The sequence below is a fragment of the Thamnophis sirtalis genome, unplaced genomic scaffold (genome assembly GCF_051295495.1).
Source record: "Thamnophis sirtalis isolate CommonGarterSnake01/CBP01778 unplaced genomic scaffold, rThaSir2_p1.2 scaffold_6, whole genome shotgun sequence".
Lineage (NCBI taxonomy): Eukaryota > Metazoa > Chordata > Lepidosauria > Squamata > Natricidae > Thamnophis > Thamnophis sirtalis.
In genome coordinates, this window is record NW_028261386.1 from 53458009 (window position 1) to 53474695 (window position 16687).

The following is a 16687-nucleotide window of genomic DNA, read 5'->3' on the forward strand; positions in this document are numbered from 1 at the left end:
CATTTCTTCCAAAAGAACTATAGAAAAACATGGCAATTAGTGGTTTATTTTTTTCTTTGGGGACTTTGTCAGAGAGGCGGGCATCTGCTTTTGTAGAAATTGGCCTCAGAGCATATATTCTTTGTGTGAGGATCAGTCGCTTCTGAAGGCACATGTTCTGCCTTTTTTAAAAAAATGAATCTGGCTCCCACTGAGCCTTTTACTGCCATGAATTTCAGCAGCATAAAATACCTGCCTGGTATTACCTCTGTAAGTTTAATATAGTAATGGTAAACTATGGGTGTCTAAAAAATTTAAAAGTAAAGTTTATTGCACCAGTAACTCAGGAAAAACAATTTCTAAAACTCTTGACATATTTAGCCAGGGGGTTAGTGGCGGCAAAGAAATAGAAATTATTGTTGAGGGCCACCATGTACCTGGAATTAAAATCCATCTGTCTTGGAAAGGGTAAAGGATGTTTTGCATGACACACAGATGCTCCAGGATTTCACTATAAATCATCTCTAAAACTAACTCTGTCCCTACTTCTGAAAGAATAATTCTCTATTAGGATTTCCAGGTGGCAAATCAAGATACTTTTGTTGTCAGATTTTAAAGAGATTTAGCCAAAGGTAATATTTGGATAAGTCTGATGCTCCTGTCACTTTGACCCTTAAATCACATTCTTATTTTTACCCACAGAGAGAAAGACAGTGGCACTCACCTTGTAAAACTGGGAATTATTTCCTACTTTGTTTATTTCCTTTCTTGGTTTTTTTAACCAACTTTATTAAGCTTCAAAGAAAGAAAATACAAATAAGGAAACTATAAAAGATTTAAAAAGGGGAAGAGGGATCAAAAAAGGAAGAAGTTAAAAAGTGACAAAACAAAATGCAAAAAAAATGACTTCCAACTTTCTTCAGTACAGATATGTAATATTATATACAAACATGTAATAGAATACATATATACATACACACAATATTTTATATAAATGCAATATTTTATAATGATAAGAAATTATCATCAAATTATCTCGTCCAGCCGCCCTGTTTAGGATAACCCGCTCCCTCTTAAATAAGAGGGATACGGGGGTCCCCTTGCAGGGTAGGGCTGAAGATTATGCCCAGTTCTTGGCGGACAAAGTTGCTCGGTTTCGGTCGGATTTGGACTCCACCTTTGCAGAACCAGCCGAGGCACGAGAGGACGATTTGGTTGACCATCGCTGGGTTGAGTTTCAGGATGTTACTTCCGGGGACGTGGACAAGGCCATGAGAGCTGTGAGTGCCTCCACCTGTGTACTGGACCCGTGTCTCTCCTGGCTGGTTGCTAACAGCAGGGAGGTGACACGGGGCTGGATCCAAGCGGTTATTACCGCCTTGCTTCAGGAGGGGCACTTCCCCGCCGCACTTAAAACGGCGGTGGTGAGACCCCTCCTGAAGAAACCATCTTTGGATCCAGCCGTACTTAACAACTACCGTCCAGTCTCCAACCTCCCCTTTATTGGGAAGGTTGTTGAGAAGGTGGTGGCCTACCAGCTCCAGCGGTCCTTGGAGGAAGCCGATTACCTGGACCCCTTCCAGTCCGGCTTCAGACCTGGTTACAGCACAGAAACCGCTTTGGTCGCATTGACCGATGATCTCTGGAGAGCCAGGGATGGAGGCCATGCCTCCATCTTGGTTCTCCTCGACCTCTCGGCGGCTTTCGATACCATCGACCATGGTATCCTTCTGCGACGACTGCGGGAGGTGGGGGTGGGAGGCACTGTTTTGCAGTGGTTCTCCTCCTACCTCTCGGACAGGTCGCAGTCGGTGTTGGTCGGGGGTCAGAGATCGACCACGAGGCCCCTATCATATGGGGTGCCGCAGGGGTCGGTCCTGTCCCCCGTACTATTTAACATCTACATGAAACCGCTGGGCGAGATCATTCGGAGGCACGGGATAAGATACCACCAATATGCGGACGATACGCAGCTGTATCTGTCCGCCCCGTGCCAACTCAATGAAGCGGTGGACGTGATGAGCCGGGATCTTGAAGCCATTAGGGACTGGATGCGGGCTAACAAGCTTGTACTCAACCCAGAAAAGACCGAGTGGCTGTTGTGTTTCCCTCCCAAAAATTTGGTTAGTGTTCCAACGCTCAGGCTGGGGGGTCAAAATTTACACCCCTCAGACAGGGTTCGCAACTTGGGAGTCCTCCTGGATCCACAGCTGACCTTTGATCACCACCTGTCGGCTGTGACCAGGGGGGCATTTGCCCAGGTTCGCCTGGTGCGCCAGTTGCGACCCTACCTGAATCGGGAGGCTCTCACAACAGTCACTCGCGCCCTCGTGACCTCTAGGCTGGAATACTGCAACGTGCTATACATGGGGCTGCCCTTGAAGAGCATCCGGCGGCTTCAGCTAGTCCAGAATGCGGCCGCGCGAGTGATCGTGGGTGCACCTCGGTTCGCCCACATAACACCTATCCTCCGCGAGCTGCACTGGCTACCTGTTGACCTCCGTGTGCGCTTCAAGGTGCTTCTCACTACCTATAAAGCCCTTCATGGTAGTGGATCTGCGTACTTGGGAGACCGCCTTCTGCCAATTACCTCCTCTCGACCCATAAGATCCCACAGATTAGGCCTCCTCCGAGTGCCATCTGCCAGCCAGTGCCGGCTGGCAACTATGCGGAGGAGAGCCTTTTCTGTAGCAGCTCCGACCCTCTGGAACGATCTCCCCGTGGAGATTCGTACCCTCACCACCCTTCAGACCTTCCGCACAGCCCTCAAGATCTGGCTATCCCGCCAGGCCTGGGGGTAAAGACTATAGTTTGCCCCCGCCCGAATGTTGAATGAATGTTGTTTGATCTTAACTACATACTGTATTTTTATGTCATTGTACGTCTTCCCCTCCCATAAGTTGTTAGCCGCCCTGAGTCCCCTCAGGGAAAAGGGCGGCCTATAAATAAACGCAACTGAACTGAACTGAACTGAAATTAGAAACCTAATTATCAAACCCTAAAACTGAAACTACATTTTTATCTTTCTCAATTAAGAAGTCCACATATGGTCTCCATATAGAAACAAAGTCAAATAAACATTTATCTTTGGGCTTTCATCAAAGTAGTCAATTTTGCTATCTCTGCTAGTTTCATTAATTTCACTATCCAGTATTCATTTATGGAAATGTATATCTTTCCACTGCTGCCCATATATGTGTTGCTGCAATTATCATATACAAAACAAAATTATTTTGATATTGCAAATAAATCCAGGGAGTCCATAGGGAGAGAGTCAAAAAGTCAAGAAAACTTCTAGAACCACACAACTGAACTGTGAAACGTAGAAAAGGACCAGGACTTCAACTACATGATTGTGCCTGCCATCCTGATTTTTAAACATCTCCCACAGTTCTTCCTCATATAAATTACCACCTTTCCCAGTTTGATACAGGCATGGCCATGATCCCTGCTTTCATTTTTCACTGCAGATTCAACACCTTTCAAAGTCACCTAGTTAATATTTATAAATATTTTAAAAATCACATTTAAAAAAATTAATTTGTACTTTCTTTAATTCCTCTACATACCTGATATTATTTTCCAGAGCATCTTTAGCATTTGTTTATGATGGGTTGAGTGTTTTGGAAAATTGTATGGAACTCATAAATGACATTTGTATTTTGGACTGCAGTTTACCCAGTCAGGCCCATTTTAATTCAGAATCAGGTGAGATGAAGTCCAGTACAACTAGAAGGCATCAGCTTGAGGAGAAAACATTAAAAAATATTAACCATAAACAGAACCAGTATCGTATAGTGGTTAAGGTGCTGGAGTAGAATGGGGAGCTCTAGAGTCTAGCCTTCCCTTAGGCATGGATTGCAGCTTGGCAGTCTTGACCAATCACTTCTTCTCCACCCTAATCAGTAGCAGGCTCTGCAACAAGCCAAATGCAAAATATACTCCTTTGTTGTTTTATGCATTGTGCAAACTAAGCAAACAAAACAAGTAGATCCTGCATCTAGTAAGACTAAAAAGAACAATAAAAGCAATTATCACAAACTAACAACAACAATAATAAAAGCTTAGCATTTCAATCCAAACGTCAACTAATTTGAGCAGTATTCTAACCAAAAAAGCAGATTTTTCTGCATTTATAATAAAGCACTTCATCAATATTTTTTTGAGAAAACATGCAGTAGATTATTACAAGGATAAGCATTGGCCTCATATATCTTTTAATTTACAGAGAGAAAGAGAGAGGGCGGAGGGAGGGAGGGAGGGGGGGAGAGAGAGAGAGAGAGAGTCTAAGCTAGCCTTTAAAAACACAGTTTCAACCTTTTCTGTAAAGTAGTAGTAATATTTATTACTATGTTATTGAAATGACAGGTGCCTTATTCTGATTGCTTGAAAAGAAACAAGGGAAAGCAATGCATTAATATTACAGCTGGAGTTATTCTGCAAATTTTTCTAGCCCTGCTTTTTATTGTTTTGTTGTTTACAGATGAGCAACTGCAATAACTCAAGCAAGAAAACTTATTATTTGTTTTTATGAAGTTTTCTCAATTTGGTGACCCAAAGGAATCCATGCAACAAAAGTAATGATCTCAAAGAATAGATCCTGGGAGGAAGGGAAAAACAACTCCAGAACTTTCTACTTTCAGTTGTCTCTCATTGATTCTTAAGTAACTCTCCAGCCTGCATATTGCCAAATAGAGCAAAATGCTAAGCAAAGCAGATGCTGGGTTGTAGTTCTGGAATTCTGTAAACCGTGAACTTGGAAGAAGCATATTCAAGGCACTGAAGCAGAAAAGAAGTTGATTATGGCACTGTGTCTCCCTTTATGGATGGTGACAACTCTGCCAATATTGGAGCCAAAAATGACAAAATTAGAAACAGAAGCAGTGTAGTAGTTATCTCTGGATAGTAACTATAGAGAGAACCATTGTGCTACTTCTGTTTTTAATTATTCATATTTTTTTCTCTCTGTGGTCCAAACCTTTCTAAATTTTCTCACTAAGAAAATCTCCTGCCCTTCATTATATATGTAATTAATAAAGAAGAGTTAGGTTTTAGTCCTATAATTTCTTAGTACTAGAATTAGGTTGAGTGAAATAAACTTCCTCAAAAGAGAAGAAAGAGAAAGAAAAGATTAATGGAGCATTAACTCTCTCTTCCCACTGCTAGCACAGAAAGTCTTAGTGGCCCCATAAAATAGAGTTAGTCTAGGAATTCTCTCTTATTGCTCGTTTTGCTTTTCAAACCCATGTATCTATATAGTCTGTTATGCATCAAACTGATTAACTCATCATAGCATTTTTTAAAAGGGGGAGTAAAAAATGGGAAGAAATGAAAGACATTACATCCATTTAGTGACACTTGTGATTGCTGGAAATCTTTCAAGAACTGTTTCTTTCCATTTGGCCAGATACTCATGATTATGCATTGACAGCATACAAGTGGATACTGTGGGATAGCAGCTGAATAGGCCACTGTGCTCTGGAAATACAGACATGAAGAAAAATAATAGTGACTTCCACCAGTTTGTTGAACATGCCGATGTTTATCTTATTTCACTGAAACTAATAGATGAACTTTTTCTCTGGTGTATGTAGCTTACATTATTATTACTTTGTTCATGGATCTTGTTCTTCAGGTTTATAAGCTTGACCTGCAATGGCTACCATAATTTTAATTTTAAAGATAATAGCAGTGGTTGGAATAAGAGGCTATTTGTCTGAGTGAGAAAAACACTATAGAGGTGTAAGGTTGGGAATTACTCATGGGACCATGAAACAAAGTGGTAGAAAATGAAGAAGGTAAACTGCTCTGGGACTTTAGAATTCAAACAGACAAGCATCTGACACATAATGCCTCTTGTTTAACAGTTGTTGGTAAGAAAAACAAAAAAAGTATGGCTAGTGAGCATTGCAATACCTGGGGACAATAAATAGAAGAGAAAGAAAATGCAAAGACCTGCATATGGAAGTAGAAAAAATGTCGCAAAAGAAAGCAAAGATAGTATCAATAATAATAGGAAACTTGGCTGTAATCCCAAAATGTTTGGGCACAATTGGCATTGACAAATTTACTGTTGGTCAAGGGCAAAAGGCAGCTTACTTGGGACAGCCTACATCCTGCAAAATTATATTTAATATAATTAAACAACATCTGCCTATCACAGTCTTTGGGAAGGACTTAATAGGCAAAAATGCCAGATCCTGTCTAAACATCTGACTGACTCTGCGACCAAGCATGACTTATAAAATTTGTTTGTTGCTCAAATCCTAGTGAGTAGTGCAAGAGAAATTTCAAGCATTCTCCGGTGTTCTACAGTTCATAGTTCCATTCATGAGGAAGCTGCAGACAGACAGACAAAGTTCTGCTGATTTTAAGGTGCAAAACGAAGCCTGCAAGATATTTTGAATTATAGTAGTGTGATAGACCTTGTGATAAAAGTGTCAGTAGCTGGTAGAATCCATTCTTGGTAATCTCTCAAGTACTCACAAAACTTTATTCTGTTTTTCTCTCTTACAAAAAGCCTCAAAGAAACTAGGGTTCTTTTTTAAGGGAATTCAGTAGAAATGAGACCTTGATGGAGTATGTGATTGGGCAGCTGGGGAACAGCTACTTCTGCAAATATGCTTTTCCCACTATACATTTCCTTACCATGTTTGCCCTGTCTTCTTTCTTCTTGTTGTGTCATGAAAACAGATGGGTGCTTCTTCAACAAAGGGTTGGATATCTAGAAAAACCTTTTCGGATCTCCTTGGAGTATACTGCTAATGGAAACAGGAGTGTAGCTGCTGTTGATTCATTTGCAATGAAGAATTGCAGCAAAGGTAAATATGAATCTTTTTTTCTTCTCTTCTACATTGAGGTATTTTGGCTTATTTGATATTACTGGAAAAGGAGATATTTCTTTATGGTATAGAATTTTGGCTTTAGAAATTACTGAGATTTTTTTCCCCAGTGCCTTTGTCCTAAATATAAAGCCCAGTACTTAACATTATAACTGGAGAGTTTGGAATAGTATTGTTACTCGAGCCACTTTGTTTTGTTCTTGTTTTATTTATATGCAGTGTGCTTTATGATTGTATGGTAATATACCTTGTTATAAATCATTGTTGAAAAGCAAAATAGAAATAACAGAAATAAACCATGTCCTCCCCCATGCTGATATAGATGTTGTAACTGTGAATAATAAAATGTTACTGTCTTGCTTCTTCAAGTTTCTGAAATACCCCCCATCTATACTCTTCTAATACTAAACTTTTTAGTTCTGTCATGAAGACTTTAAAGTTCCCAACCTCGGCATATAAATATTTTTGACATGGGATTCTTTTGTTATATGCAAGACCGCACTGGATCTTGTTAAGCAACCATGTTTTATGTCTGTATTTTCTTTGAGGATTTGAAGAATTCCTGTAGTGATCGGCTTTAAATCCAAGACTCCCCCAATCCATGTTGACAGAGTATAGTTAAGACAATTTTCCCCTTTTGTATTCTCAAGAGGTGTTTTAACATCTACATTCCCCAGCCCAACATGGCTATACTTGTTACTATTTATGTTTGAATCATCTGGAGGGTACAAGATGGTGAAAAGCTCAGATTCAAAATTACAAAACATATTAGCAGAGAATTCAATCTAATAACTAACTATAGACTAAAGTTTTGTCTATATGTACAACAGTTCAGGGTTTGCAAGCGTCTGTAAACCTCAAGTTATATCACTTGGTGATGATAATTGTGAAAGGGAAGAGGTCTTCTCTGACCCTGTTATTTCCTTGACTCCTCTACTTTTATAGCATATCCAGAGATCAAGCCTTTTCCTCTCCAACTCCTCTAAATCCTTTTGATTTGATCAAGTTGATTTGGGCTGATTTAGATTAGGCAACTCTCGAAATCTAAAGATAGAGAGATATACTTCTGGAAGTAGAGGGATAAAATCCTCTCTTTATGCCACACAAGACAAAAATTGAGGAGAGAGGAAGTGAAAATGAAAAGCAAATAAGAACTCGTAAGTTTCAAGAGCTTCCAGTGGCATTGCCCAATATCTTCCCTATGCTGATACCTATTAGATATGCCCTCTTTCATTCTTGTTTCTGTTTTCCAGATCTCAAATATTTTGTATTGTATTGTTCTAGCAGTGAGCATGGCTTTAACCCAGCTAGAAGTTATATTTTTCCTCTCCTCATGACTGCCTTCAAAATAGCATTGCTTACTCAAGGTTATTACTGGGGTATATTGTAATTGGTTGCAACAACATGCTTCTAGTTGCAATGGCACTTTATCATCAGGATGCCATCTTGAGTTAAAACCCTGAGCTCTTCTCTTTCTTTTGAAGGTTCCTCAATCTTACATTATTTCAACTATTTACCACAGAATTCTTTTCCCATTCTATATTGTCATTTCTCCACTCGTGACATAGAGTCACACAACCATTCTGGTGCCAAAATAAACATGATGAGGTCAGGCTTCATAACAATTTAATTATGGTGCCTCAATTTTGGAAAGCTTTTATGAAAATATCTGGAGCACTGTGTCTCAACCTTGGTAACTTTAAGATATGTGGACTTCAACTCCCAGAATTCCTCAGCCAGCATGAGAATGAAAATTGAAGTCTAAATGTCTTGAAGTTGCTAAGATTGAAAAAAAGCTGGTCTAGGTATGTGCATTATTGAATTTAGTTGTTCATATTTTCGCTCACCAAGGAGAAGGGAGGGGAGAGGAGAGGAGAGGGAAGGGAGGGAAGAGAAGGGGATGGGAGGGGGGACAGGAGAGGAAAATCTATAGTATGCTATGACATGGTTTTTAAGCCTGTTCATTGGAAACAAGTCTTCATCCAGAGAGCTATCTCCAATGCTCTCATAGATAAACTAAATAAAGACTAAAGCAATTAAGCTATTAAAGGACAATTAGTTTTAATTAAGCCCCTTCAAAGTTCTTTCACAAAAAATTCCTGCTACAAAGAGTAAAATGAAGTTGCGTGCATAGACACCATTTTTTGGCTAATGTCAGAAGATCCCTGTGAAGTTTCACCAAATCTCTTGTTGTGGCCAATTGCATCATCTCTGAGCATCAACAATGCAAATAGTGACAATTTCCTTTATCGAACCACATTGAGGCAAACCATGGTTTTCTCATATAGTCCTATAAATGAATCAGTGCAGTAAAAATGATATTAAATCTACAGATTAATGTAGGAACAGTGAGTTACCTAAAAGCTATTGCAGCAAAGCAGCTAAGAGAGAAATGTACATGTAAAATCCCTGAGCAAATGAATAACACGTAAATAAAGGTCTCCCAAAAGGTTCCATTCAATATAATCTTAATTTGGGAGCATACACTGTTACATTCTACTGACAATCCTGTCTTGAAAAGAATAAAGATGGAAATGTGATTATTTCTGAGCCGAGCTAGTCTCTCACAGGAATTTACTGTGATCTAATGGCTTTTTGTCAGGTTGATCAGAAGTCCATAAAATCCCTTTTAAAACTGTTCTGAACTTTTGCTTATGAATTATCATTACAGACATAAATCTAATCTTCTCTTCTGTTGAACCAAATCTTTCCTCACTAGGGAATTTCAGTGTAACTTACATTCTGCAGTGTTGGCACAGTGTCTTGCTGGGACAAAAAATACATTGTCCTGAATGGCAAACAAAACATATTGCCTTCATTAATGGGGAAAGGGGGCAGGATCTGCATCAGAATATTTCAGAAATATGGAGTGGGGTTCAGATAAAAGCCAATATTGTGTGATCCAGGGGGACCATTGATTTGCTATGGGCCTCCAGTGTTGATATACATAGCAAATAAGAAACAGACTCTGTTTGATGTTTAGAGATTAAAGTGAGATGTTTGTTGAATTATATGTGTATTTCATGCCCGGAATAATTGCATTTCTGCGTTCTTATGTTCCGGTGGGTCTTTCAGCTGCTGAGAAAAATGGGTATGAAATGGAACGTTTTGCTTTTCTCCAATATAAAGTTTCTGCTGAATCCTCCTTCCAACGACACTAGAACTCCGACCTGCCACATTTTAATTAAATAACTATGGAGTGTAATCAATTCACAGTAGGTGGCAGTATGAAGCCAACCTTGGCTAAGCTTGCAAAGGCTAAACAGGGTTGGAGATGGTCAGTATTCGAATAGGAGACAACCAGGAAATTCCATTATCTGTAGGCTAGAGGGAGAAATCAATAAAATACCCCAGAAGAATAAAATGACAAATGTGAAGAAGGCAGTGTCAAAGAATTGCATTGCTGCCAAAGGAAATATGTCTTTATAATCACCAGGACTAAATATGTTCTTGTTATCACCAAAACTAAAGGACATCTGTCTTTTCAGTATAAATTTTCAGGCATGCAAGAGTGTTTAACAAACAGAATGAAAAAGGACAAGATGGGTCCAAATTCCAAGAACTCGTAGCTGCCTTTTGTTTTAATTCATTAACTGCTCTCTTTTTTTTTCTATATAAAAATATGTTTTCATCCTTTTCCACATGAAAGCAATGTTCTGGTAGAAGGAAATGCATCACCAAATAGCAAATTTCTCACTAATAAGCGACCCCAGGACAAAGAATTTATTAACCATTTTTCTACCACTTAAATCCATAACTGGTTTTATTCATATCCAGCCAATAATTTTAATTTGTTCATTCACAACTATAGTAATTTGTACAGCAATATTTAGTAATTGATGGCAATTTCTAATAATAAAAGCTGAGTTCATTTCCTGAGAAATGTATTGACTTATTAATTGCACGTAATGGTTTTCAAAGAAATACTTTCTTTCATTTTGAGTAATTTTCTGAAACATTGTATTCTCCCTCAAACACTCCAATTCCAATTAAAATAAAGTGCTTAGTAGTAACCAGCTAAATGAAAAGTAACTGATTTTCTTCAACCCCAGACAATTGAACATGGCAAGCGGAGGGGGGCATCTTTTCTTTGAATAGTTTTTTAGATGAGTTTCTTTTTTACCCCACCTTTATTATTTTTATAACCCAAAGCAGTGAGCAAACCGAATGTTCCTTCTTCCTCCTATTTTCCCCACAACAACAATCTGCGAGATGGGTTGGACTGACAAACAGCAACTAGTCCAAGGTCACCCAGCCAGCTTTCATGCCTAAAGTGAGACTAGGAGTAGGAGAAAAGGCATATCTGTAAAATGTATGTGGCACTTATATGGCATATATTTGAAGGAAATCATCTTTTTCTCCTTTTCTGATGGTTCCTGTCACTGCCACTGAGGCATGAAAATACCTTCCTAGCTATACTTAGGGACACGCCAGCTCAGTGGCTAAGATGTTGAGCTTGTCGATCAGAAAGGTCGGCAGTTCGGCAGTTTGAATCCCTAGTGAGTGAGCTCCCGTTACTTGTCCCAGCTTCCGCCAAGCTAGCAGTTTGAAAGTATGTAAAAATGCAAGTAGAAAAATAGGAACCACTTTCAGTGGGAAGGTAACAACGCTCTGTGCACCTTCGGCATTTAGTCATGCTGGCCACATAACCACAGAGACGTCTTCGGACAGTGCTGGCTCTTTGGCTTTGAAATGGAAATGAGCACCATTCCTAGAGTTGGGAATGACTAGCAAATATGTGCAAGGGGAAGCTTTACCTAACTATACTTAAGGGTTCTATGGGATATATTCCTTATAGTATAGTTAGCAATATTACTTGAATGTCATTTACAACTCCCCGGAAAGGCAGATACATTTAGCCATTCCAGTTTAAGAGAAGTTGCTTTTCTCATTTTGCGCCACAAATCTTGTTATGCAAGTAATTTATGGTGCTTGATCATCCCTGTTGGTGATGAGCTATTTAAAGTGTGGACCTTTAACTCTGCCTTAACTCTTACTGGCCATTCAAAGCAGAATGGACTGGCTTCTCCCATCTGGTCAATTTTAGCAATGGCAATAGGTCTTAGACTTATATACCGCTTCATAGTGCTTTACAGCCCTCTATAAGAGGTCTACAGAGTCAGCATATTTCCCCCAAGATCTGGGTCTCATTTTACTGACCTCAGAAGAATGAAAGGCTGAGTCAACCTTGAGTTGGTCAGTATTTTTTAAAATTTATTTTAATAATTTATGTTATTTATATATTTTCTCTTTGTATACAATAAGTGCTTGGTGGACAGTGTATTGTCTGTCATAGCAATATTAAACTCCTAATTTATACTTCTTCATTTATCCAACCATAGATAAAATAAATTCCAAATTTGAAAATATTCTTTGTCTTCCTTTCCTTTCCTTTATTGTTAGGCTGTCCATTTCTGTAGAGTCTAATTTTTTTTTAATTATTTCTTCTACAGCAGGTGTTCCCCTCCATTTTTCCAGTTTTGCTTAAATACAATTCTTGCTGCTATCAAAACAGATAATATTAAATATACTTTACCTTTTTATCATATTTTTCTGGTATTATGCCTAACAAAAATAATTCTGGTTTATAATCTATATGCTGTCCTAACATTTTTTTCCAACCATGTATGTATTTTTGTCCAAAGAGTTGATCAGGATTGAACTGCTGGCAGACAGCAGAATTAGCCTGCAATGCTGCATTCTAACCACTGCGCCACCATGGCTTCTTTTACCCATTTAGCTTGTGCTGATTTATTCCAACAGGAGTAAATAATCCTGGATTCAAAATAGATAAATAAGTGTTGCCTTTAAAAATGGAAAATAATCCTTGTTAAAAGTAATCCTTATAGAGGTCACAGGGAGAGAAGGAATTTATATCTCTTTACTTCAGACAAAAACAAATATTAAGGAACTGGAAAGGAAAAAGAAGAAAGAATGTGGGTATGTTTGATCTACCTTTTTTCATATCATAGATTTAAATGTAATCTCCTTTACAGTCTTAAAAGCCTGGCTACAGTTTGAAAAAGACCTGGTGCAACTGAATTTCACCTTATATATATTAACTGGCACAGGGAAAGGAAACAGTGGGGGGAGAAAAAAATAAGCTCTCCTAGACAGATATTTTAGATAAGGCAGGAGGAATTTCCTGGGATCTCAAGCCTGGGTAGCCCTGGTAGGAAAATTTGGAAGGCAGGAATGTGGCAGGGGGGAAAACTGACTACCAGTCATAAATACAATACACAGTCCAAGAGTATCTTCAACATGTTTTGTTTGAGTGTCTTCAAAGGGAGCCTGAGTACACTGGTACAAAACACATAAAAGCAGTGATTAAGTGTTCTTTTCTGGTCAGCTGTCAAAACACACCTCCCTTTTCAGTTCTATCCCATCTTAAGAGGAATTGGTTGGAATTATTTGTGCTAGCCGGCAATGTTCAGTAGGAGGGCAGATGAATCCAGGGGAACCTACCAAGCACTTTTCTTTAACTTGTCCCATCCTTGGCCTTGTTACTGAGGCAGAGTAGGACAGAGGGCAATTCAAAGCCTTTTCTGCTTCCACACAGAGGCATTTTAGGACAGTTGTGAGGAAGAGATTGAGAGGAAAGGAAACTCTTAGCTTCATAAGTTTTACAAATGTTGCTGGAAGGCTGTATTGTGGAAATGCTACTTTATAGAGTTAACACTGAAGTCCTTTGACAGCAATGCTCTTAAATGTAATTCTGCTTTTTTTAAGTAGCTGCAAGCAACCAAAGCCATTTCTAGCTTTTAGGCTAGCATTTGAAGAGATAGCACCGAGAAGCCTATTACCTAGCAGTCATCGATTCACACTCCACACATTGCAGCATGATTTCCCCATAGTATGTCATGGCATGGGGAGCACCTTAGCTAAAACGATTATAGCTCAGGCAAGTACTTAAAGGCAAGTAACACAGCAGCCAGGCTGGGAACTTTAGCCAATTTTTACAACCTGCTATCCCCCAGAAAAAAATATCCCATTTGAAGGACACCAGTTTAGAAAAATGGGAAGTATCTGTAGCATTTCAAGTAAAAATGCTTTATGAAGATTTAGATAAGGACAACCAAAAGTAGAGCATTGTGTCAGAAAAAGTCACGTGAAATATTATCACATGAGTCTTTCTTACAGGTGATAACTGTATGAAACAGAATTTTTAATTCATAAAATTCCATGCCTAATGGAAATTTTATTATCAATGTAAAATAATACGACCACAGTGGAGCCCAGATGTTCTGTTGCTAAGCAAGCAAGACAATTGTTAGGTCAATTTTGATCCATTTTACGAAGTTTCTTACTACAGTTAAGTGAATCATTGCAATTTATTTATTTATTTATTTATTTATTTATTTATTTATTTATTTATTTATTTATTTATTTTTAGTTATTTCATCAAGCATGTACTGTATTAGATAACATATAAGTATAAACATGATTTTGAATATATGAAATGAATACGAATAAAAAGGAACATTAGGACAGAGACGGTAGGCATGTTGCTGCGCTTATGCATGCTCCCTAAAGACCTCTTAGGAATGCGTTGAGGTCTACAGTAGACAGTCTAAGGTTAAAGTTTTGGGGGTTTGGGGAAGAAACCACAAAGTCAGGAAGTGCATTCCAGGCACTGACCACTCTGTTGCTGAAGTCATATTTTCTGCAATCGAGTTTGGAGTGGTTTACCTTCAGTTTGTATCTATTTATATTTATTATTTATTTATTATTAAAATTTATATGCCGCACAATCCCGAAGGACTCCGGGCGGCTTACAAAAAAGAAGAAGAGAAAGAATTTTTTTTAAGAAAAGGACAGATTTAAAATCACAACACATGCATTCATTCAATCGGGGCTGGACCTCAACAATGAGGTCAACAGCCCCAGGCCCACCAGAATAGCCAGGTTTTAACAGCTTTCCTGAAGGCCATGAGAGTGGGCAAGGTCTGGATCTCTGGGGGTAGCTCATTCCAAAGGGTCGGAGCAGCCACAGAGAAGGCTGTCCTTCGGAGGCCCGCCAGCCGACATTGTCTGGCTGAGGGCATCCGAAGGAGGCCCAATCTGTGGGATCTTACCAGCTGCTGGGAGATATGTGGCAGTAGGCGGTCTCGCAGGTACGCTGGCCCTAAGCCTTGTAGGGCTTTAAAGGTAATAACCAACACCTTGAATTGCATCCGGAGACCAATTGGTAGCCAGTGCAGCTCGCGGAGGACAGGTGTAATGTGGGTGTACCTCGGTACACCCAATATCGCTCATGCGGCCGCATTCTGGACTAGCTGCAGTCTCCGAATGCTTTTCAAGGGTATTGTGCGCTCGTGTATTGTTGTGGTTGAAGCTGAAGTAGCCATTGACAGGTAGGACATTGTAGAAGATAATTTTATGTACTACGCTTAGGTCAGACCAAAGGTAGCGTAGTTCTAAATTGTCTAAGCCCAAAATTTCAAGTCTGGTATAAGGTATTCTGTTGCGAGCAGAAGAGCAGAGGACTCTTCTCATGAAATATCTATGGACTGGCCCAATTGTACTAATGTCCGATATGCAGTGTGGGTTCCAGACAGATGTGCTGTATTCAAGAGTTGGTCCAGCAAATGTTTTGTATGCTCTGGTTAGCAATACAATATTACCAGAGAAGAAGCTATGCAAGATTAGGTTAACCACTCTTAATGCCCTTTTGGCAATGTTATTACAGTGGGATCTGGCACTTAGATCATTAGATATGAGTACTCAAAGGTCCTTGACAGAGTGAGCGTCGTCTACAAGGTTGTGTCCTCCCAGCTTGTATTTTGTATTCTGATTTTTTTTGCCAGTGTGTAAGACAGAGCATTTGTTGACTGAGATTTGAAGTTGCCAATTGTTTGACCATTCTAACATATAGTCAAGGTATTTTTGAAGGATAGCAGCATTGTTGGTGGCATTAAATAGTAACCTAGTAACACAGCTGTTAAATGAATCTGGCTTCCTCATTGACTTTATTTGTCAGAAGGTCACAAAAGGAGATCACATGACCTCAGGACACTGCAACCGTCATAAATATGAACCAGTTACCAAGCACCTGACTTTTGATCATGTGACCATAGGGATGTTGTAACACTCATAAGTGTGAAAAATGATCATAAACCACTTTTTCAGTGCCATTGTAACTTTAAACAGTCACTAAATAAACTGTTGTAAGTTGACTATCTGTACATAAACCTTACATTGCAGCCTTAAGCTCAGGACCAGTTAACTCTCAGTCAAAAAATTATCTACTTTTTTAGATCTAGACATGTACCATTATGAAGACATAAATGTGGCCCCCCAAAGGTACATTTTGTTGGAGGAGAGGCTTGTTAATTCCTGATGGCAAAAAAAGCCATCTAAGAGACTATCTGTGTTTTTTTTCATGGAGGTGATAATTAGTCGTTCTTATATTGTACAGATTAAAATTCAGTGCTGTTGAAACTCAAAACATCAATGGCCTACAGTATGTAGTAGATACTAAAATATATTTTTCTATTGCTATATTGCCTCACTTGGAAACTGAAAGTGGTCAGAGCTATTTTTTAATGATTGCATATGATTTTCAATTTGTCCTTGCCCTTAAATTTAAGCCTATCCTAATTGAAAGGCTTTTGATTCAGTAAGGAAAAGATAAAGTCCCTTATCTTCTTTTTCATCTTCAAATTTATTTTTATTACCATTAATTGCAGCCAATTAGTTTCAATGGCATTTTAACTGTGTGGATCTACTGAATTGATAGAGAACGATTCTTCACTGAGAAAAAGGCTATTTCAAATCCCAAATGCAGATTCACATTAATGAGAGAATTGTGCAAATCAGCCAATGTGGAGGTAGATTGTAGTCTGGTTTCATAATTAAAAAAAAAA

General features: G+C 38.9%; 1 protein-coding gene across 1 annotated transcript in view; it reads left to right on the plus strand.

The window, feature by feature from the left end:
- Positions 1–16687, plus strand: part of ALK (ALK receptor tyrosine kinase) — a 659766-nt gene that overhangs the window by 428170 nt on the left and 214909 nt on the right. Inside the window, exon 5 of the mRNA XM_087718714.1 lies at positions 6673–6800. Within this exon, the coding sequence (XP_087574840.1) occupies positions 6673–6800 (128 nt within the window). The remainder of the gene's footprint in view (positions 1–6672; positions 6801–16687) is intronic.